The sequence below is a fragment of the Stenella coeruleoalba genome (assembly GCF_951394435.1).
Source record: "Stenella coeruleoalba genome assembly, chromosome: 14".
Taxonomy (NCBI): Eukaryota; Metazoa; Chordata; class Mammalia; order Artiodactyla; family Delphinidae; genus Stenella; species Stenella coeruleoalba.
The window spans coordinates 71,611,408-71,635,857 of NC_137160.1; the positions used below are offsets into that span (position 1 = coordinate 71,611,408).

Genomic DNA, 24,450 nt, shown 5'->3' on the forward strand with positions numbered 1-24,450 from the left:
AATCAATGTACTACAAGGCAGAAACTACTGTTATCCCCATTTTACTGCTGGGAAAACTGAGTCTTAATAAATTTGTTTATTCATTTATTTATTTTTGGCTGCACTGGGTCTTCGTGCTGAGCGCAGGCCCTCTCTGGTGGCGGCGAGTGGGGGCCACGCTTTGCCGCAGCGCGCAGGCCCCTCACTGTGGTGGCCTCTCCCATTGCGGAGCACAGGCTCTAGGCACGCAGGGCTTCAGTAGCTGTGGCTCGCGGGCTCTAGAGCGCCGGCTCAGCAGCTGTGGCGCACGGGCTTAGTTGCTCCGTGGCATGTGGGATCCTCCCGGACCAGGGCTTGAACCTGCATCCCCTGCACTGGCAGGCGGACTCCTAACCACTGCGCCACCAGGGAATTCCAAAACTGAGTCTTAGAATGTTTATATAATTTGTTTAAGGTCACACAGCTAGAAAGACATATAGTCAGGCAATCTGATTTCAGCTTCTATGCTCTGCAGTTATGCTTTGTGGGAGGGAGAAGGGGACAGAACTGGATCTAGGACCTGTGTTTTCCAACTTCTCCCTAAAAGATCAATTATGTATATTCACGGAGATTTAACTACAAAGATGCTCAGTGTAATTATATTTCAAATAAGCAGAAATAACCTAAATGCCCAACTACTGTGGAACAAATAAGGTAGGAAACATTTAAATTAAAAATTATTTATGAAAGTTTAGTTATAATACATTTACAGTTATCTGTTTCTGAGAATGGATTAAATACACAAATACTAGAACAGGAAACAGAAAGGAAATGGGGGAAAAGTTTAATTACATAGAAATATTTTATGATAAAGTTAGGATAAAGAAATTAGGATTCAAAACATGAGTCAGTATCGCATGACCACAAGTATGTTTAGCAAAAACTAGAAGAGGATAAACTAAAAATCGCTGACTTTGGATGATGGGTTTTCTTCTTTCCACTATACTTATATGTTCCAAATTTTCTATAAGGAGCATGTCCCACTTTCAGCACTGAAAAAAAAGGACACTCTTCAATTCTCTGTGTTTATAAAAGCAGCCCAACTGTGGAAGTCTTACCTTCAGTCAAAGGAAAGATCTCGCTCATCTTCTGGCGGGCCATCCTCACTTTGGTAAGCTCCCCTTCCAACCGAAGCAGCCGGATCAGGTCCACGTGGCAGTTGTAATCATAGACGTTGATAGACAGCTAGAAGAAAAAGGAACAGAAGTTGAAATTTAGAACGCCATCATCAAAATAACTCAGCTTTGGGCTTCCCTGGTGGCGCAGTGGTTGTGAGTCCGCCTGCCGATGCAGGGGACACGAGTTCGTGCCCCGGTCTGGGAGGATCCCACATGCCGCGGAGCGGCTGGGCCCGTGAGCCATGGCCGCTGAGCCTGTGCGTCCGGAGCCTGTGCTCCGCAATGGGAGAGGCCACAGCAGTGAGAGGTCCGCATACCGCCAAAAAAAAAAAAAAAACCACTCAGCTTCTTTCACCATTGGTGACGACACATGTCTGCCACAAGCACAAAATATGTGCAATGTGGGAGAGCCACGAAAAGGGCAAGGCAACGTTTACCTTCAGGAAGAGGGAGAAAAATCCACAAGAAAGAGCTTTTTATAATAAACTTAACGCTCTCAATTCCTGTCAGAACACATGTGGGTTCTCTCTGAAATACAGAAAACATTCTAATGAAGCAAATAAATAAACACAAAGTATGACCTGAGGCAAGTTATTAACTTTTCTAAGTCTCCATTCCCTCATCTGTAAAATGGGATACACCACTAGGTTCTAGCTCGTAAGGTTCTTGTGAGGTTTTTTTTTTTAATAGAGCTTTATTGGAGTATAATTGCTTTACAATACTGTGTTAGTTTCTGTTGTACACCAAAGTCAATCAGCCATATGCATACACATGTCCCCATATCCCCTCCCTCTTGAGCCTCCCTCCTACCCTTGTTATCCCACTGAAAGGTAATTTAGTATCACGCTGAAGCACGTGCCAGGTACATCAGTAAGAGCTCTTTTCTTTTACTAAACAAACAAACAAATGAAAATCCCTATCGGGAGAAACAAGAATGGCAACAGACTGATGAAGCTGAGTGATAGGTACAAAAACGTTTATATTTCAAGTTAAAAGTTAATAAATTAAGATAACTGCTTCCAAAGCTATCATACAACTGAGGCAAAGGAAAACTAAAAGAACTTGTCACTAGCAGACTTACTCTTAAAGAATAGCTAAAGGAATTTCTTCAAACAGAAAGCAAATGATAAGAGAAATCCTGGAGCATCAGGAAGGAAGAAAGAGCAGAAATATGGCTAAATACAATAGATGATCCTTCTCTTCATGAGTCTTCTAAATCGTATGATAATGGAAATAAAAATTTTAAGGCTATCTGATACTCAAAACAATGACATTTCAAAGGAGGAATGGTAAAGGGACCTAAATAGGAAGATTTCCACACTTCACTCAGGGGTAAAACATAGATACCATGTAAGTCAAATATACTGAAATACCCAAAGCAACCACTGAGAAACTATATAAAGCAATACTCTAAAAATCACTATAAATAAATCAAGCTGGAATACTAAATGTTCAAATAACCCATACGAAGGCAAGAAAAGAGAAACAGGAGAACAAGCAACACAGGAAACAAACAGAAAATTTAAAAATGTCAGGCTTTAGACCTAACGTATCAATAGTTACCTTCAAAGTATATGATCTAAACATACTAATTAAAAGACAGAGAATGGCAGAGTGGATAAAAACACAACTCACCTCTATGCTGATCACAAGAAACTCACTTCAAATTCAAGGATGTAGGTAGGTTCAAAGTAAAAGGATGGGGAAAGATACAGCATGCAAACATTAAACAAAAAGAAGCAAAAAGTGACTATACTAATATCACATCAAGTAGACTTTACAGCAAAGAAAATTATCAGAGATAAAATGGGACATTACATAATGATAAAAAGATCAGCCCACCTGGAAGACAAAACAATTCTAAAAGTGCATGCACCAAACAACAGAACCTCAAAATAGATGAAGCAAAAACTGATAGAGCTAAAAGAAGAAACAGACACAACCACAATTATATTGGGGATTTCAACATCCCCCACTTCAGCAACTAAAAGAATTACCAAACAGATAATCAGCAAGAATATAAAAGAACTCAACAACACCATTAACCAACATGATCTAATTGCTATATATAGAACACTCTACCCAACAATAACAGAATAACACATTTTTCTCAAGTGCCCAAGGAACATTCACTGAGACCACATCCTGGGCCATAAAACAAACCTCAACAAATTTTTAAAAACTTAAATCATACAGAGTATGTTTTCCGATAACAACAATCAATTACTGTAGGAATATCTCTAAATGCTTGAAAATTAAGCAATACACTTCTAAATAATCTACGAGTCAAAGAGGAAATCTCAAAGAAAATTTAAAATACACAGAACTCAATGAAAATGCAAACACAGCAAATTAAAATAAGTGGACTGCAGCTAGCAGAGTGGACAGGAAAACTTACAGAACTAAATTCAATGTACAAAAAGAATTATACACCATGACTAAGTGGGAGTTATTCCAAGTATGCAAGGTTAGCTCAATCTTTGAAAAGCAATCACTGTAGTCCACTATATATCAAGCTAAGGAACAAAAATCATGGTATCAATTGATACAGAAAATGCGTTTGACAAAACCCAACAACCATTCACGATAAAAACACTCAGAAAGTTAGGACTTTATCAAAATTAAAACTTTTTGCTCTGTAAAAGACTCTGTTAAGAGGATGCAAAGACAAGCTACAGACTGGAAAAAAAAATTTACAAACCACATATCTGACAAAGGACTAATAATATCTAAAAGATATAACTCCAAACTCAACAGTAAGAAACAAACAATCCAAATAAAACAAAAAGTAGGCAAAAGACATGAACCAGCATGTACTGGGTTGGCCAAAAAGGTCTTTTGGGTTTTTCCGTAAGATGTTACAGAAAAACTCGAATGAACTTTTTGGCCAACCCAATATATCCAGGGGACACAGATGGCAAGTGAGTGCACGTGAATAACGGTCAGGGAAATACAAACTAACACCACAATGAGCTATCCTTACACACCTATCAGAACGGCCAAAAGGAAAAACAGTGACACCAACAAATGCCAGAGAAGATGCAAAAAAACTGGATCACTCATACATTGCTGATGAGAATATAAAATGGGTACAGCGACTCAGGAAACTGTTTTTGGCAGTCTCCCATAGAATTCAACACACAAGTACCATATCACCCAGGAACTGCACCCCTGGGTGTTTTTCCAGAGAAATAAAACCTATGTTCACACATCTGTACAGGAATGTGCACAACAGCTGTATTCCTAACAGCTACATCTGGAAAGAACCCAGAAGTCCTTCAATGGGTGAATGGGTAAACAAACCATGGAACACGCACGCCATGGAATACTACTCAGCCATAAAAAGGAACAAATAAACACACAACTCGGATGAATCTTGAAGGAATTATGCTGAGTGAGAAAAGGTCATCCCCAAAGGTTACATACTATATGATTCCATTTACATAACATTATTGAAATGATAAAATTGTAGAAATGGAGATCAGATTAGTGGGTGCTAGAGGTCAGGAACTATGGCTCTATCAGGGCAGCAGGAGGGATCCTGAGGTGACAGAGCCAATTTGTGTGCTGACTTTGTCAACGTCAATACGTGGGTTGTGAGACTGTACTATAGTTTTACAAAAGGTCACCAGTGGGGGAAACTGGGTAAAGGGTACACAGGATCTCTCTGTATTATTTCCTGCAACTGGAGGGAAACCTACAATTACCTCAAAATGAAAAGTTTAATTTTTTAAAAAGCTTTCAGAGACTTCCCTGGTGGTGCAGTGGTTAAGAATCCGCCTGCCAATGCAGGGGACACAGGTTCGAACCCTGGTCCGGTAAGATCCCACATGCCGCGGAGCAACCAAGCCCATGCGCCACAACTACTGAGCCTGAGCTCTAGGGCCCATGAGCCACAACTACTGAAGCCCACGCGCCAGGAGCCCATGCTCTGCAACAAGAGAAGCCACCACAATGAGAAGCTCGCGTGCCGCAAGGAAGAGTAGCCCCCTCTTGCCACAACTAGCGAGAGCCTGTGCACAGCAACGAAAACCCAACACAGCCAAAAATAAATCTTTAAAAAAAAAAAAAAGCTTTCAAACAAGTTGGGGTATGGGGTTACATTAAGTCTATACACCACGACTAGACTAGTATCTACTCTTCCAACGTCTGCCACATTTCAGCAATAAATATTTCCCTTTCCAGAGATGACAGATGACCTACAATTCATTCGACTAACACTGCCATTTGACAATATACTCTTAGTAATCTAGACCCTAGTTATTGCATTAAACTGCACACAGGAGGATCTGTCTCAGCAGGTAGCAAGTCTCAGCAGTAATGAGTTAGACCACGGAATTGACACGGGACAAACTGACCAACAGAACACTAGAAAGCGCCCAGAAACAGACCCACGCAACCAGAAAGTATATCACAGAGGGACACTGGGTGTATCCACTAAAATGAATTCATGACCCATGACCATGGCCCCAGTTTGAAAAATACTGACTTAGAGAAACTCTTACAGGGTTTGAGACTAGCACAGTTTAACAGTAACAATGTTCCTTGTAGCTTGTTTGTAATAGGAAAAAAAAAACTGTAAGCAATTCAAATGCCAGAACCACCAATAAGCTGTGGGCTACTCACACGCTGGTGTACTGAACACACAGCAGTCAAAATGGATAACCTGCAACTGCAAGAACACGGCTGAATCTTAGAAACACACTGCTGAGTGGAAAGCAGTCCCGGATGATTACACATTGCATGATACACTTTTTTAAAAGCTCAAAAACAAAAGTGGACAATATATGCTTAGGAATGCATACTTAGAGGATAAAACTATACATGTTTTAAAAGAGAAGGAAGCACTCATGATTCAAAAAAGCAGTTACCTGGGTTTGAGGAGGGGATGGGGTCAAGGCAGGGCACTGGCACCGGGGAGAAGCCGCGGGGATGGGCAGCAGTAGTGATGAAGTCCCCACTCTTAGAGCAAGGGGCAGAGCAAGGGTGCTCATCTCATTACCATCCTTTACAATTTACAGATGTGAACTGCTTTGTACGGATCAAATTACACACAAGTAGGTAACAAAGAAGAATCAGTATCAGGTAAGCTCATGACCTATAATTTAAAAAAAAATCTTTTAGCAATGTTCTCCTGCTCATGATTTATAAAACTTGACAGGCTGAACCCACCCCATGATTATGTGATAGGCTGTAAAAGGACAGGACGAGGTCAGGACACAAGTGTTCTAACGTCCACGGGTTCTGTTTCCCCGTCTGTACCGGAAGGCACTGGAGTACACCTCTGCATCTCAAGTGGACTGCCATGATGCACTGATGTCTCAAAATTGGCTGTCAAGTGTGTCACGCAAGTAACCACAGTGAAAGAACTGAAGATCATGGAAGATGTACTCTCCTCACGAAGGAGCAGGCGCAGTTCTCCCTGTCACCCCATCACTCGCAACTCACCTGGGTCTGAATGTGTTTTCTGAGCGTGAAGGGGGGTGGGCAAGTCCTGCCTAGCCAGGCTGAGTAATGTCTATGCAAGCGGCCCTCGCGTGAACACCAGACGGAGGTCAGAAGAGAAACGGAGAAAACTCACTGAAGTAAAGGAACTGTCTCTAGGATGGTTTTTGATCTAAATTTCTGATTTTTAGGCCCAAATAATGAAGATACTATATATGGAGATGTGCTCTGAGAGCACGTACATTAAATGCACACTGACATGCATTTAAGAGACCTTCCAGAGTGTTCAACCAGCACTGACAGACGAGCACGTGTGCCGGTCTAGTCTGGTCTCAGAACACTGTTAACGACAAAGGATGCTTTAAAGAAAGAGAAGGCTTAGCCAACGTGCAAGCGCTCTGCGAATTAAATTTCCTAACTCCCTAACAGCACAACCTGGCCCTGGACTGGGGGCGGAGAGGTGACAGAGAGGCCTGGTGGAGAGGACACTTAGCTGCAATCACAGGAAAGAGGGGGGGAAGGAGAAGGGAGCAGGTCCCATCACTGCATCTACTGTGTGTCAACCTGTGCCTGGAGCTTTACACACCTGTCACTCAAGCTCCACAACAGCCCTGTGAGGGAGGCACTGCTACAACCCTCCCTTTACCAACTGGCACAGCAGGCTCAGAGCGCTGACATGACCTGTAAGACACCATGAGGTGCCACTTTTAGTTTCAGGCCAAAAACACAAATGGTGGGAAATCTCCGCTTTTGTTACATGGACAGATACTACTAACTGCGAGCTTTCATAAACACACTCAAGGCGAGAACTGGAATTTGCAAATACGACAAGGCCGAGGGTTTCACAGACCTCTCTGGAAGTTACCGACCATCGTGCTCCACCAGGAGAGTCATTACAGCAGGAACTAGAGGCTGTGGGATTAGGAGGAGGTGGGAGGGAGTTTTGGAAAAATTGGAAAAGTCCATTTCTAGACCCTCCGGAAAAGAGGATAAAGCCAGAGGCTCTTCAATTCACCATCACCTGCCAGATCCCATCCTGTGTGGTCACCTTTGGTGGCCTGAGGCAGGGCTGGCAACTGCACAATACCAGTAGGCCGGTGGCCTCTGCCCTGACCTACCCTCCTCTCTAGTAAGCTGGGTACCCTCACCTCATCAAGGACTTAATCGCTCTGCTTCCAAGCCTCCCCTTCCCCTAAAAAGGTAATCCTCTTTCCCCTACCGAGTAAGCTAATGGCTCATTGAAAGGCCCAACTCCAGAAGAACAGATTTCCACCAGGACAGGGACACAGTCTGCCTGGCACCTCCTGTTACACTGCTGAATGAATAAAAGACTGAATGGACTACGGCGTGCTTATTTATAAAAAGCAGAAATGGTAACCACCTGCCTACCCCCAGCTGGTTCAGATGCAATGACAAGTGGGACAGATATACCAAAAGATAATATAACTGTTTCACAACTTAACAAAAACATCACCTCGAGAGAGGACGTTATAAGGAATCTCACACCCAGCAAAGTGAGAAACCCAGGCTAACAACCTCACATCACTAAGTAATTTCATAGCCAGTGTGGCATTCAGTCCACAGACAACCCTGAAAAATTCAAAACCCCTTACGAGTGACTAAGCAAATCGTTTCATCATTCCTTCTGTGCCTCAGTTTCCTCATCTGTAAAATGAGAATGTGCTCCATCTGTTTGCCCCTCCAAATCCACTCCACCCTCTCTCTTCCCCGTCCTGTGACCCACTGTGTGGACCACACTGATGAGGTCTCTGGCTGTCTTGCTTCCAGCAGACGGCACCAGCAGACTGTTTGGAGAGAGGCAGGGCAGTAGGTCAGGGTACTTCTTCCCCACCCCAATCCCTGATGGGAAACTGGGGCCGCACCCCTGGAACAAACGTCTCACCTCCTCTCAGGTGTTGTCTCCACACAACTACTTGGAAAACCAGTCCCTCCCATCACCGCTTCAGGCCTAAAGGTGGACACCTAAAGGTCCTGCTACTACTAGCCCTGGGGTACCGAACCTTTACTCCTGATTTCCCTGCTCTAGACACAGTAGTCCCTTTACTGACCTTTACTCAAACTTTCTTAATTTGAATGTGCCACCTACTTCTTGCTGGAATCCTAGATTACACAAGAGATACCACCACCTGTATCTCATAAGGTTACAGATTAGAAATCACGTAGCTACTAGGACCAGGCCCCGAGCTTTAATTACCATTATAACAAACCTATGTGCGGAAATCGTTTCTCCCAATTTACAAATGAGAAAGCCGAGGCTGAGAGAGATTAAGAAATTCGCCCAAGCGCACGCAAGGGTGGAAGAGCCAGAACTGGGGCCTTAGGCTCCAGACGCTGTAATCGCTCCCTTTCCATTTCTATTATCACCGTCACCATTAATATTTTCCCGACCACGCCATAGTTCATCAGCGTCTTCATTCCTACAGGCAAATAACTCTCTTTTAGAAATAAAATTGTATTTCTCGTGCTGGACAGCTGAACGGTGTGGCTAAAAGCGGGAGTTCTGGAGTCGTTTCAAAGTTCAAAGCCTGTCTCGCCAAAAGCCTGTCTCGCCATTTGCAGGAATTGTAATCTTGAGCAAGAGAATTCCCTCCACCAAGAGCCTCAGTTTCCTCCCATAAAACGGGAAATACACTACTTCCTTCAGCGGGTTCTTGCGAGGGTTCAATGGGATAACGGTTGCAAATCACCTGGCAAGCAGTAAGCGTTCGAAGGACGGGAGACGCGCTGATGAATTGCGCTTTGGCGGCCTTGGCGGCTTTATTACCGCCGAGGACAAGGGAGGCGGGCCGGGGCCTGGGAACCTGAGGGAAGGAGCCCGCCGCCCACCCCCGCGCTCACCTGCTCCTCCAGCCGCTCGATCTCCAGCTGGTTCTTCTCCTCTTCGTCGTACTCCCACTCGTACTCCCCCGGGGAGCTCTCGGCCGAGGAAGCCATGGCGTACTCCTCATCTCCATCGCTCTCACTCACGCCTTCCTCCTGCTGGTCCCACTCCGGCCCCACGGTCTTGTACGTCGCGGCGGCCACGGCCCGCGATAACACCTTCCTCCTCGTCCTAGCCTCCTTAGCTTCAGCCTCCTCCCCCTCGGCCTTGGGTCCGGCCTTGGGCTCAGCCTCCGCTTCCGAAGCCGATGCTGCTGCCGCCGTCGCCATCTTGCGCTTCCAGTGACTCCCGGGTCCTCACTCTGCCGCCGAAGACCCACTGAAATAGAAGCTGCCCGCGGCGCGCGCCTGATCAAAACCGCGCTCCCCTGCCACCTAGAGAGAAAATGTGAGCCACGGATGACGGCGAAACCTCGAAATACACGAAACTCATGCTATTTTATTACTCTTAATAGTTCTCGTTGGAGGAAAAAGAACTCGCTAACAGGGCATGTGTTTCGCCACAACTTCGGACAGAAGTTGGGTCCTTAGACAGGAAGTGGAAGCCATAGAGGAAGTCATGGAGTGAGCGTAATGATTGACATTAAGGGTTTGCCGCCATCTTGAGAAGGTCAAAATGATTCTTGGAATTAATGCCTTACCACCTGTTCTGACCTGGCGCGTGGTTCAGTCTCCCCAGTAACTGAGCCTCAAATGCAGAGAAAAGTCTAAGTCCTCGGGGAAGGATCGATTGCACCATTCATGAGAAAAACTCACTTCCCAAAGAGATTCCTCCCCTTTATGTAATGCCTGGTGCCTATCAGTTAAAAACACATGTGCGTTTTCTGGTTTTATAGGATCATATTCTGCAAACCAATATTAATAAACTACATTAGTAAACATTTACTTAGAATCTCTTCATTGCCATGCCTTGTCATATAAATTGTGACAGTTTGCTTTTTTATATAGAGAGAAATAGAGTCAAACATACATACTTTTTAAAATCAGGGCAAAGTATTCGTTTAGCTAAGCTTTCCACTTTGACGCAGGAAAGCCTTGGTGTGTCTATTTATTGCCTTTCTCCCTCATTAGCAAGCTTAATTATGTCAGAAGTTATATGTTTTTCTTTCCGTTGGATTCCCAAAGCACCCTGACAAAAAGTAGATACTCAACACATATTTGCTCAATGGATGAAAGAACTGTCCTTGAATTCGTACAAAAGGGAAGATCGAGGTTTAGAAAGACGCTGTCATTCACCTAGGATCACACAGCCAGTTAGGAGCAGAAACGGGATTCCAACTCAGGATTGTTCAAGTTTGAATCCCAACTGAGTGTCTAACTCTCCGGGCAACCTAGGACAAGCTACTACACCGCTCTGATCCTCAACTTCCTAAGCTGCAAAACAGGGCTAAGAAAGGTGGACTGGTTGATCCTCTGCGCATTCCGGCGGTGGACTTTGTGAACGCAAACTTGGGTCCCGAACTCCAGCCCGAAGCCCCTCAGATCCGGAACCCATCACAGAGGACAAACTCTCCTGCGACTCCAGACCTTTGGGCTCCGCGCCCCGCCCGCCCCGGAGGGGCGTGGTCAAGGCGGGACCAAAGCGCGTACACGTGCACGGAGCGGAAGGGCTCAGGCGCGAAGTCGCCGGGACGTTAGAGGGAGCGCGCTCCAAGCGAGGAACAGACTCGCGCACGCGCCTCAGTCTCGCACTCGGCCTGCGCAGGCGCAAGCCCGCAAGATGGCGGCGGCTGGAGCAGGACGTTTGAGGCGGGCGACTTCGGCACTGCTACTCCGGGCCCCGCGTCTGCCGGTCCGGGAGCTGTCAGCTCCGGCTCGGCTCTATCACAAGAAGGTAGGAGCGGGCGGGACCGGGCGGGACCGGGCGGCGGCGGAAGTGCGAGGACAACCGAGAGTGCGGGCATCCTAGCGGAGGCCCGGCCTAGGAAAGACTCTGCGGGGCCTGGGAACTGCGGGGCCCGAGAGGCCCCACTGCGACCTAGGGTACGGGCCGCCCCGGGCCCCAAAGGAGAGGCCGCCCCTCGCGCGAATCCGCCTGGACTAACTTTTCCTTCCTGCGCAGGGGCACTAACCGCGCCTGAAATAAAAATGACAGCTCCTGCTCATCTAATGGCCACTGCCCGTGGGCCCGGCCTCTGGCCGCGATCTCGTGCATCCAGCCTTTAAACCCCCAACAGCCCAGGAAGCAGGGTCCTGCAATGACTTGCTAGCCCGACACACAGCGGCGCGGGGTCCGGCTTCAGCCAAGGCTACCGCCCTGGCCAGGTGACCTTGGGCAAGTCAGTGCCCTGCGCTGAACCTGTTTCCCCTCTTGTCAAATGGGGTCTTAGCAGCCCCCCGTACTCGAGACCATGCCTGCGGAGTCCTCGGCAGGGTGTCTGGCACAGGGAGGCCACTTAGGGTGATGTTACTGTTGCAGGAGCTCAGAGCCTCCGAGTGGAGATGGACATGTAACGAACAGTCATAACGTTTTAATTTTTGTTTTCTGTTTGGAGTGGTGGTGAGCTGTGAGTAGAGATAGGTGCATAGGGAAAGTCCCTAAACATGAGACTCTCTCACTCGGGAACCGGTTGACTAAAGAATGCGGTGAATCAACCCGGGGCAGAAAGTCCAGATCGGACATTATCTTGTAGGTCCTTGGGCTTGGAGTCAAAATCCGTGGTTGGATAGCTGGGGTGGAGGTGGGGGAGGGGACTGGAAAGATCGGGATACTTACTGCTAACTAGTAAACAAACCTCAAGGTTTTTAAAGCCTTCCGTGTGCCAGTTTGAATAGATGTTTATTCTGTTCTGGCTTCCGCGCGTTTCCCCACGGACTTCACTCCTCCCCGCCCCAGGGATGTGTGTTGTTGACACAAGCCTTTCTACCACCAGGGTGCGCTGCTGCACCAGAGAGATTTCAGGGCCCTGAAATACAGTAATAAGATATTTATTTATTTTCGCACACAAAGGGACGTATTCCATAGCCTTGTTCCTCCTGTAACAGTCTCCTTGAGGCTTCTGGGAAACCCTTCCATTTCTGGACCATACTTACTTTTAGGATTTTCGAATAGTAATCATTATCCTTTGAGAACAGATTTTCTTTGGAAATTACAAAAATGCTGTTTGAGCCCAACTCTGGTGACTTGGGTGGTTAAAGGTCAAGTAATTATTTGTGGTTCAAAACCCTGCGGAATTAAGACAGGATTTTGCTGATATTTCGCCACTCTCTGGAATCTCTGAATTCATTCCCAGGTGAAATTTGGTATTTAGTGATGGCCTGCCAGGTTCAGCTTGCTGACTTCAAGGACTTTGCCATCAAAGTCGGGGAGACCAACAGCAAAAAAGAGTGACTGTGATTTCTGTTCACCCTCTCGTTTCAGGTTGTTGATCATTATGAAAATCCCCGAAACGTGGGGTCCCTTGATAAGACATCTAAAAATGTTGGAACCGGACTGGTGGGAGCTCCAGCGTGTGGTGATGTCATGAAATTACAGGTACCCCTGGTTCCCATCTTTACTGCTGGTAACAGTGACCCCTTTGCTTGTACAGTGCTCCATAATTGACAGCAGTGTACAACATTGCATCTGGTCCCCATCTCAATTCCTGTGAGATGGGACAAGTCAGTGTTATAAATGACTCGAGCAGGGGCTGAATGCTAGTCATACTAGTAAACTACGCTGACCCTTTCTGACACAGTGAACTGATCTCACCTTTGTGCTCACTGTACCAGCCTAAATTCCAGTTTAGCTAAGTGAAATCTTTTGTGAATTTTACCAATCAAAGGAAAACCACAACTGTTCAGTTAGCAATCCCCAAAGAGACAGGAAACGCAATAAATCAAACCTCCCCCACGTTGGAGATGACATGCAGGTAGTGCCCGGCGCTCTGGGTGAACCATAGCTTTCTCCACATCTCCTTCGTCACCGTGGTGGGCAGCTCGCCAGACAGCTTCATGACTATCTTGGAAAACAGAAACAAGGCAGGAGGGAACTACTACATGCGGTCTGGCACCAAAGGAAAAAGCATTATCCAGAGACCTTTACTGCAGACTCTCCCAGTGTTTAAAGACGCTCATTGACCCAGCAGCTGGGAGGAGAACCTCAGAGCCAAAAATCAGGCTAGGGTTGGGGGCGGCAGGAGGCATATTTTTTGGTTGATCTTTACTAGCTAGGCCTGTATAATTCTGTATAGTTCCTGCTTTTATCTTCTCGTCACTGAGCTCTTTGGAATAGAGGAAACTCAGTAATTAGTGCCCAAACTTTTAAGTGCGGAAAGCAGGACCAAAGCTGTCAGGGAGGGAGCGCCCCGTGGGCCTCCATGAGCACCAGGTTCTATGGGGCACACCAGAACCTCTGCTAACTCCTGCCTCTTTTCTAGATTCAAGTGGATGAAAAGGGGAAGATCGTGGACGCCAGGTTTAAAACATTTGGCTGTGGTTCTGCGATCGCCTCCAGCTCGCTAGCCACCGAATGGGTAAAGGGGAAGACGGTAGGTTCCTGCAAACTAGAATTAAGTCACATTCTCCACAAACCTGGCTCTCAGTTAAGGGAAGGGTCTAGTGAGTGTAAACAAACAAACCAAAAACCTAAGATTTTTTTTTTCTAAATATGCTAAGAATTTTCTTTTTAATTTTGCTTACCGAGGTTTTTATTAAATTCTTCTCCACGTTGGGAATTACAGATAATTTTAAGTGTTTTTTAGTTTGGGGTTTTTTGTTGTTGATCATTTTTATTTGGGGGTTTTGGTGGTTTGTTTTTAACTAAATCGAAAAAAGATCCTCACTTCCCCCTCTAACACAATAGAAGTGAAAAGAAATCTTCGGCTTTCTCCAGGGTCACCGCTGTTACCATTTCTTAGAAGTCTAAGTCTGCTCTGGGGCAGTTCCGTTGTGGTTTGTTTTGTTCGTTTCCTCCCATTGTGCTTCAGGAGGGAGTGCAGGTGGCTTACAAGGATTCATGAAATAACAAACTAGCCTTTCTAAAATCCTGTCGCCATTAAAACCTCTCAGAAAAACCAAACTGCAGGTGCTCACCTTTGCAGCCCCAAGGGCCCAGGTTCTGGGAGCTGAGTCACAGAGGTGTGTGCCAGGCCACATGCCGCCGGCTCCCTGTGGCTCAGGGCCTCCTGGCCGGCAAGGTCCTCAGGGCCGGGGAAGCAGAGACCTAACCTGTTCTGGCCAGAGGTGGCTGTGAAGTGATTTGTCCAGAACTATCCTCAGGGAAAGAGGAAATGAGGAGACAGGGCACCTGTGCTCCCAGGGCCTGGCCCCGTGAATGTGATCAGAAAGTGGGGACAGGGCCTTTCTCTGACCCTGAGAGACTCCCATCTGAGTTTCCAGCAACAGAAGTTGAAGCATAATTCAGTGGAGTTAGTGGACTTGGGAGATTGGGGGGCAGGGGGGGAAATCGCTTTCCTTAAGGCAGCGGGGCTCCGTTCCATGTAGGCCTGCCTCCTGTTATGCCCCTGGGCTCTCGACAAACCCCAGGCATCCTTTTTAGTCCGCCTAGAGGAGAAAGGTTCTCCTTGGGGCAGGGGATGAGCCCCAAGAGCTCTCCTTCCAGGAGCTGTCTGTGCCCTTGGCCCAGGTGCTGCCAGCCTGGGTGCCACCCCTCCTGCCTCCCTGACGCCATCTAGCACTTAGGGTTGACGGGATTTATTCTGAACATTTAGTATAAGGACACCAGAGAAGCTGAGAGTCACAAAACCAGCGTAGAACATCACTGCCTTTTAAAAAAGGCTCAAGTTGCTGGCCTCAAGCAGATCCCTCAGAGACTCCTCCCAGGGTCCACTCCTGGCTCGTGGCAGCATCTCTGCGGGCCTGGCTCACCCCAGCTGAGCAATGCCGGTGCGTATACTTCGTACTTGAGGAGCCCAGCTGCAGCCTGGACGTGGAAGTGGGAGTCCTCTGTCTGGGGTTATTAAATGGAAATCGTCCCCCACCACTACCCTGTCGTGGGGGCCTCTTTGGCCCTTTCTATTTTCCGTCCCACCAGATAGAGCATCACTAAAACTTCCCGTCTGTCCCATCTGCCTCTCAGGTGGAGGAAGCCTTGACCATCAAAAACACGGACATCGCCAAGGAGCTGTGCCTCCCGCCTGTGAAACTGCACTGCTCCAGTAAGTGTCCCCTCCAGGATGGCGATGGGCTTGGACAGTTAGGGCAGTTTTGTAATGGCATCCACTTGATTTGTGACAGGGGAATGGCGAGTCCTTTCGGGTCGTGGAGTCCACCTTTACAGCCTCCGAGGGTTACAGCTCATGGAGTCCGTTCTCACAGTCTCCAGAGGGTTAGAGCCCAGGGTCTCACTGCGGCCTCCAGGGGAGTCCTGCGGGGGTGGTGTGGGCCAAGCATCGTGCCGAGCACGTTGTGGCCTCACTTCTAACCCTCAGGAACATCCTCCAGTCCCCAGAGGTGTCATTACCTCTCCCCACACAGAGGAGGAAACGAGGGCTCAGGTTAAAGCCCTCCAGTCGCACAGCTCCTCAGTGGCAGGGCCAGAGTCTAAACCCCAGTCTTTGATTCCAGAATCTGTGCTGTTCACCCGGCTGTGGTGAAGTTGGGACCAGTAAAGGAGAAAATGCCGCTTTTACCATAATCCTGTTTGTTGTGCATTTCCTCACTTCCTTTCCAGATGCCATCGCTGTCGGGGTCTGCATCTGTGTATATGCAGTGACTAAGCCCAGTTGTGCAATACCCCCTCTGCACTCTCCCTGAGAGAAAGTCCAGATGCCTCTAGGCTTGTACTTGGCTTTCCATTTCAGTCTAAAGCTTTTCAAATCTCAGCCTTCTAGGGCAAGGAGGTTATGGGAAACAGTAGCCTAAACTTATTGATGGAGATTTACTGACCAAATTAGTTAAAAATCAGCAGAGGGCCAGGCCTCCTGCCAGGGTAGGACTCACAAGAGAAGAACTGAGTGCCGCGGCAGGGATGGAGGTCTGCTGAGACCCGAGTTCTTTCCACTTGCGCTGGGATTTCAAATAGCCGTGAATAAAGGCCATAGCTTGTAAACATTTTCACATGGTTTCAGAGGAACCCCCCGCCTTTTCATTAGGCCTTCTCGGATACTGAAACCTTTAGCCAACGCTCTCTGCTGTCATTCCAGCTCTCTCAATGTTTATTTTCCCCAAAGCCTCCCTTTTAATATCGACTCCAAAATAAAAGTTTCCACACTTGGGATCACTAGAGAGTGCCGGCAAATGCCATCCCAGGCACAAACTGGCACGACCTAAGTAATGCCATCCAGCGCCACCAGCACCCACCGCATTTATCCTGACTTCCCTGAGAGCAGCTGAGAACCAACATTTGTTGTGTCTCTCCTGTGCATCAGACACTTATGTATAAAGCCCTCACCCTATCCCAGCAAGAAAACATGATCGTCCAAGAGGCTAAGGAACTACCCTAGAATCTCGGGTATTTGCCGCACAGTCTGTCCCCAGAGCCGCCCCGCAGGAGGGATCCGGCTCAGGAAACAGCCATCGGCCTGCAGGCCTGCTCCTCGCCCAGCACCCTGGTGAGGTGACTCTGTTAAGCCTGTCCCAGCACCACTACCTCAGCTCTTAAAGATTCTCTTCCTAAGACTGTTCCTGCAGATTCTAGAAACTTAGGCTCTCTTTCGTTCTCTTACTTCCAGTGCTGGCCGAAGATGCCATCAAGGCCGCCCTGGCTGATTTCAAACTGAAACAAGAACCCAAGAAAGGAGAGGCGGAAAAGAAATGAGCTCCCGGCGAAGCTTCTCGCAGGTCACGTGGGCTGCTTACCCCCACCCCCACGCCGTGCAGTCACGTAGGTGTTCAGAAGCCCTCGCACTACAATAAAAGCACTATGAGATCCGCACAGCATTTGCTGTTCACGTTGTGACTCTAATGCAAGCAAAATACACAGTCTAGTTGTTCTGAATCCTGTGGTTTCCTGCAGCTCACTTTCATCGCCTTAATCTAGCGTATGTCTATTTTGAATTATGCATATGGCCCCCAAACTGAAATCAGTAGGTTTGGGTAGTCGTGAAGTGCACAGATACCTGATTTTACCGGAATCTATTTTGGGGAAGATTACCAGTAGAATGCCTTGGTTAAGATTATTTGGTAGGACCAAATATTGTACATAAAACAGATTTGCATATATATAATAAATAAAGGAATATAAGGCAGTGTTTGCCTCTGGTAAGCCTTGTCTCTTGGGTCCCTCACTCACCTCACAGGGCTGCCCTCGGCCCCTTGGGGTTTGTTCACAGATGCTGGACGGTGATGACTCGTGCACCTTTCCCAGCAAACTGGGCAGTAAAGACCAGGCATGGAGATTTTAACAAAGCCAGATGTCGATAATGTTTTCTGAAACAAGGCGGAAGATGAAAGGAGATGGCCATCACTTTTCATTCTTTACAATATAACAGGCTGACAACTCAAAGTCAGTCCAGAAGATTCTGTCTGTAATTTCACTAGTTTGTGAAATCCTGAAATCTGAGCAGCAATGGCTTGGACGCTACCCTAAAGCTGTGGACCAAATCCACAGAGGCCTGAGGGGCGAGGTTTAGATGCCGACTCCTAGGCCCAGGGCTCTGCTGCAGGTCTGGTCAAGTAGTTCCAATACCCGACTCTTGAGAACCTCCTGGGTGGTTCTGGGTGGAGGTGGGTGAGCGAGGCCCCTGGGAAGAACCTTCTTTTGTCCACACCAGCACAGCTGTGACAAATAGTTCACTGTGAACTGTCTACGAGTACAGTGACCTCAAGTTTAAAAACATACGTCCCTGGCTCAGGGACAAGTAACAGCTGTTCTAACCACTGTTCCTCCTACCCATCTGGCCCCAGGGTGGACAGGCAGGGGGTGCCATGCTGAGGCGCCCACAGTCACGCACCAGCTAAAAGCCCCACTAAAGGCCCAATTTTCTAGTGAAACATGATCTCAAAATGCCAGCTAAGGCTCAAATCTCCAACTTCAAAAGTAAGATGCTTTTGTTTTTCCCAATGTTCAGGCATAGGCTGGCTGCCTCTTCTCTTAAATATACCTTCTTTGTTTAAAAAAAAAACTCTGGGTTCTGGGGAAGGACACTGAACTTCAAAGGCCCTTCCCCCACCCCACCCCCCAGCCTGCGGGGAAGCCCACAGAGCAGGGCCTTCATCAGAATCTCAAATTAGAGCTGCTGGGTGGAGCCATGTCACATTGTCCCATGTGGCGTGTTCTACTGTTTAATTCACAGTCCCTCTAAGGCTGTGCTTCTCTCTTTATTATATGTGGCCGCCCTGCAATTCCCCACCGCTGTTCTTTGTGACTTTTTTAAATGAGACATTTTTGTCCGGGTTACATCCTCTGAGAGCTGAGGCTAAACTCTACACATCAGAAGCTGCTTGTAAACAGCCACGGCACTATCACCAGAATAGCCCAAACCTCAAAATACGTGGTCGTGCAGCTAAAAGCAATGAATGTTCTGTTTGAAGTTCCATTAAGAACACAGCTAGCTTCAACCACGCGAGGGCACCGTGCCCCTTCCTTGGGTGAGCTCAGGTCTAGAGATCTTGGCATCCTGTGGACCTCAGCACCTCCACATAAACTCTTCCACGGGGGACCCCGCCGTGTAACTCACAGCAGGCTCGCACACCCGTGCTCTGAGCCAGACTCATATTTGTAATCCCGTCCATTCTCGGGATGGCCCCCTGGGGTGGGCATTATTTCAAACAAGGAAGCTGGCTCGGGGTCAGCAACTCCCAAGCCACGAGGTTGGGCTTGGGCTGGGTGACCCAAAGGCCATGCTTCTGCCTCATTCCTTCTGGCAGAACTCAACACCGTCCGGGGCTCACCTGTGCCTTGAGCATTGGCGGGAAGGTGAACGCCCACGCCGGGTGAGCCCGGATCCATTCATTTGGCCAACCCACCTCCACGCGCCACGGCCCTGCGCCTCAGTCATCCAGGAGCCCAGTTTAACTCCAACGCCTGATTAAATCTGACGCTGTGTGGGTGGGGCTTGGGCACTGGCATTTTTTCAAAGCTCCCCAGGAGTTTCCAGGGTGCAGCCTTGAGTGAGAACCACTGTGAAGTGCTCTGCACTCTGCAAAGCAGTTTGCTGAAATGATTTCCGTGGGGACTCAAGGTCCTGGGAGAAGGTGTCACTTCCCATCTCCAACCTCCCTCTCTGCCCCTCCCACCCCACACATCTGCCGTAGTCTGGGCCTCCATCGTCTCTCTCCTAGCCTCCGCATTGGCCTCCCTGCCTCCAGCCTCACTGCTGGGATCCATTCCCCACTCTGACCCTGTCCCTCCTCTTTTTGAAACCTGTCCATGGCTGCCCGTTGTCCTTCTGACAAATTCCAAACCTCCTACCACATCGATCACTTAGCTCCAGCCACACTGAACCTTCCCTTCAGGCCCTATGCTGCACCCCCCGCCCGAATGCCCTCGCCGGGCATCTTCCCTTAACCTCCACTCAGCCTAGGAGCCTCATCTCAGATCCCACCTCCCCCGGGAAGTCTCCCCTGATTCCCCCAGGCTGAGCTAGGTGCCCTCTCTGTTCCTACAGTCTCTTGTCCTTCCCTGAGCCCGTAAATATCATGGATGGGTTTTGTACTTTGCTCTTTTCTTATCTTTCTACATCATTACTCAGAGACTCTTTTTTTTTTTAATAATTTTTTTTCAATTTTAAACAGATAATATACTATTTTCAAAAATTCAAACAGCCTGAAAGGGAACAGGATGATACGTAAGTTTCCTTGCCACCCCTACTAATTCCCCAATCTCCCTCCTCAGAGGCAATCTCTGGTACTTGTTTCTTAGGTGTCCTTCTGGAAATTTTCTAGGCATATCCAACTATACATGTGTTTAAATAGACCCTGTTTTTTACACAAATGGTAGCACACTACATATACTTCTATATCTTTCTGTTTTCCTCTTAGCTGTATTTCTCCATATCAGTTCCTGTAGACCTGCCTCATTCTTATTAATAGCTACCCAGCATTCCATGTATGATGGTTCATAATTTAGTCTTCTACTGATGACAGCAATTCAATTACGGGACCCAGCTTCTGGTACAGCTCTTGACTTACTGGGGCTCCATGAATGCTTACTGAGTGGATGGATGATGGATGGATGGAGGGTATGTGAGTGGATGGATGGGTGGGTAGATGGATGGGTGAGTGAGTGGGAGGATGGCTGGATGGAGAAACAGAGGCTCAGAGAGGTGAAACGGCTTGCCTCAGATGACACAGCAAGGAAGTGGTAGGTTAGAGCTCCAGCTGAGGTCCTCTGCCCACCTCCCACCCCCACCATGGCTATGACCACATCTCTAATTTAACCTTTCCTAGATGTTATTCCTGGATTCTGGCCACTTGGGACCACATCAAAATGCACTTTCACAGCTTCCCATTAAGAACTGTCCTGTCAAAACTAGCTGTCTCTATCATGGCATCTTCTTAAAAGGCCAAGCAAATGAGGGGTGACTTTTGATGACTAAGGCCCCTTGAACTTGAGACAAGAGAGTAGACTCTGTGTCCATCCTCGTGATGGGACAGAAGACTTTCGGGTCCCACTGTGTCTTGGCAGAGTTAGGGGGACCCCGCAGATGAGCCCCAGCCCCAACCGGAAGATGGATGTGGAGCACATCTCTCATTGGTGGCTTTGGGGCCTGTCCACTTGTTTCCTCCATCCCTCAAGATGATATCAGCCAACCTCCCCAGAGAAGACTGTTTCTGCCCAGCAGCAGGGCACAGCAGAGTGAGCTCGGCGCGCTGGTGTCAGAGCCGGTGGGTTCAAACGGCGCCTACCCCGTGTGACCTTGAACAAGAGACTTCAACCACCCCAAATCTCCGTGTATTCATCTGCAAAATGGGATGATAATAGTACCTACCTGGTCTGGTTGACATGACCATTAGATGAGATGAAGCATGTAAAGCATGTGGCATATAAAAAAGAGTGCAGGGCTTCCCTGGTGGCGCAGTGGTTGAGAGTCCGCCTGCCGATGCAGGGGACACGGGTTCGTGCCCCGGTCTGGGAAGATCCCACATGCCGCGGAGCGGCTGGGCCCGTGAGCCATGGCCGCTGAGCCTGCGCGTCCGGAGCCTGTGCTCCACAACGGGAGAGGCCACAACAGTGAAAGCCCCGTGAACCGCAAAAAAAAAAAAAAAAAAAATTGAAAAATAAATAAATAAATAAATAAGAGTGCAGGGCTTCCCTGGTGGTGCAGTGGTTAATCCACCTGCCAATGCAGGGGACACGGGTTCGAGCCCTGGTCCGGGAAGATCCCACATGCCGCGGAGCAACTAAGCCCATGTGCCACAACTACTGAGCCTGCGCTCTAGAGCCTGCGAGCCACAACTACTGAGCCCACGTGCCGCAACTACTGAAGCCCAGGCGCCTAGAGCCTGTGCTCCGCAACAAGAGAAGCCACTACAATGAGAAGCCCGCACACCGCAACAAAGACCCAACGCAGCCACAAACAAAATAAATAAACAAATTTAAAAAAAAGAAGAGTTCATAGACGTTACTGTGATTGTCATGATTATGCATGACTCTTCAGCCCTAGCTACATACCAGACACAGTTGCTGGGTGTTTTACATAGATTAGGCTCATTTATTCTGCACAAAAATCCTAAAATTCTATGATTATCCCATTTTACAGATGAAGAAACTAAAAGGTAGAGGGATGTGTCCAAGATCACAGAGCCAGGAAGTGGCTGCAGCAGGATTCCAGCCCAAGCTCTCAGCTTGCGACTGGTCTATTCTCTCTACTGCTGTTATCGTTATTATTTTTAGCATTGGTCTTATTATTCCTCATAGCAACTGTTACTATTACTACTATTGTCACTACTACTGCTACTATTACTGTTTTTAAAATACTATAGGGAATTCCCTGGCGATTCGGTGGTTAGGACTTGGTACTTTCACTGCCGGGGCCCAGGTTCAATCCCTGGTCAGGAACTGAGATTCCGCAAGTCACGCAGCATGACAAAATTAAATTAAATTAAAAATTAAATGAAATTAACACAATACAATAAAATAAATGTAAAGTAAAATACTATAACTTCCAGGCTTCCAATCTATGATGTCTTTGCCTTGAGACGCACCCTCCCAGCAAGGCCTCCAAAAGTACAGAAAGTCGTCGTCTGGCTGCCCCTGTGCACGGGACACACAGACGTGACTTCTGTCACACGTGGCTTGATGGGCAAGCTCACTCCACAGTGCTTGGTCAGACACAGGGCACAGCCTCAAATACCACCAGCACCCTCCCCGCCCAGCTATCTTTGGAAATGTCGTGTTAGACACTCCAGCCCCTGGCCTCATCTCAGAGAAGCCCAGATCCCGGAATAACTCCAGAAGGCCCAGGCCCCACAGCTGAGGACAACCCTTAATGCCCCAGAGCTGCTGGTGCAAAAGAGGTTCCAGGGAACTCCATCTTGCCCCCCGGGGCCTCAGGCTGATGGATCAGAGGGAGCCCCAGTGGGGAAATCAGGCTGGACCCCCCCAAACACCTCCCATCACACACGGCCCCTTTGAACCGAACCACAGGATATGAAGGTACAACCTTGGATGGGGACCTAGGGACATGGGTTCTAATCCCAGCTCTGTCATGAGCTCTCTATGGGACTGTAGGCAGGTACCTAACCTCTTTGAGCCTTGATTTCCCTTCCTGAAAAATCAGCAGGATACTAGCTCCTAAGTCAGAGGTTTGTTGTAAGGATTAAAAGAATGATCCCATGTAAAGTAAAAAAAGCACAGTGCCAGGCATGTAATAAGCACTCAATAAATGTTAGCTATCATCACCATCATCATCGTCCCTTCATCACCACCATCACCCCCATCATCAACACCACCCCCATCATCGTCACCATAACCATCCTCAATACTATCACAGCTGTCACTGTCATTATCATCACCACCACCATCGCCATCATCATTAGCAACATCATCATCACCAACATCAGCGGCGGCAACACTGTCACCATCGCGGTCACTGCCATCATCATTGTCACCAACATCACTGCTATGGACTCCATTGCACCCCCCTCCCCAAATTCATATATTGAAGCTCAAACCTCACTGTGACTATATTTGAAGATAGGGTCTGTAGGAGGTAATTAAGGTTAAATGAGGTCATAAGCGTGAGACCTTAAAAGCAGAGGTCTCTCCACACGCGCTCAGAGGCCACGTGAGGACAAAGCGGCCATCTACGGGCCAGGAAGAGAGCTCGCACCAGAAACTGAGCCCTGTCAGAACCTCGACCTTGGACTTTCCAGCCTCTAGAACTGTGAGAAAAGAAATTCCTACTGTTTAAGCCGCGTCATCTGTGGTATCTTGTTATGGCAGCCCGAGCAGGCTGATTCATCCACCATCACCATCATCATCCCCATCGTCATCCTCATCAGTATCAACATTTATCACCAACGTCATCAACACCATCATTATCACGGTCATTATCATCAGTATCAACTTTATAAACACCATGATCACCTTCACTGTTACAGGTCAGATTCCCCAGAAAGTTGACTCTTAGATGGAGTTAACATGCAGGGTGTTCATCCAGGAGTGTTCCTGGGATCAACACTTGTGGAAGCCTGGTTTGGAAAGCAGGAGTGGGCAGAGGGAGAAGGTGGGCAGCAGGGCAGCCCCACCAAAAGTCTCCGCTGACCCCGTGGGGAGCTCTAAATCTGATGGCCCCTCGGCGTCGTCCAGGCCCCTACCACTTACAATCTCTGAATTTCATCACAATATTGGGTCTGAGACTTCATCTTCTCACTCTTTCTTCCAAAGGAGATTTGCATCTTACAAGAAGACCAGCGAAAAGCCAGGCTTCGTGTAAACCATTAATGGTGGAATCCCAGGCATCGGCTGGGCTTACCATCTGGCGGCAAAGGAGCTTTGGGGGAGTTTCTCACACTGTCTCATTTGCCCTTCAGCCCCGGATTCTCACTCACTTTCCCACCACAGCAGGCCCCTGGGGACCATCTCCCTTCAAGTGGGTGCTCATCCCTTCCAACCCCGAAGGCTCGGGCCAGCGTGGCCCTG

The 24,450-nt window shown here is 48.0% G+C and overlaps 2 protein-coding genes across 3 annotated transcripts in view; one reads left to right on the top strand and one right to left on the bottom strand.

Annotated features, from left to right (window-relative positions):
• The window catches only part of SART3 (spliceosome associated factor 3, U4/U6 recycling protein), a 53,323-nt gene that overhangs the window by 24,488 nt on the left and 4,385 nt on the right, over window positions 1-24,450 (bottom strand). Inside the window, exons 2-3 of one of the 2 annotated variants that reach the window (XM_079943485.1) lie at window positions 9,441-9,813; window positions 1,077-1,203 (exon numbers count right to left, since the gene is read on the bottom strand). In XM_079943485.1, coding sequence (XP_079799611.1) covers window positions 1,077-1,203; window positions 9,441-9,752 — 439 coding nt within the window. In that variant the 5' untranslated portion in view covers window positions 9,753-9,813. The remainder of the gene's footprint in view (window positions 1-1,076; window positions 1,204-9,440; window positions 9,814-24,450) is intronic. The other variant, XM_079943486.1, reaches the window with a different exon arrangement.
• ISCU (iron-sulfur cluster assembly enzyme) lies at window positions 11,130-17,638 on the top strand. Its single transcript, XM_079943488.1, has 5 exons — window positions 11,130-11,316; window positions 12,844-12,957; window positions 13,841-13,951; window positions 15,502-15,580; window positions 17,096-17,638. The coding sequence occupies exons 1-5, from the start codon at window positions 11,203-11,205 to the stop codon at window positions 17,179-17,181; spliced, it is 504 nt and encodes a 167-aa protein (XP_079799614.1). The 5' UTR covers window positions 11,130-11,202; the 3' UTR covers window positions 17,182-17,638.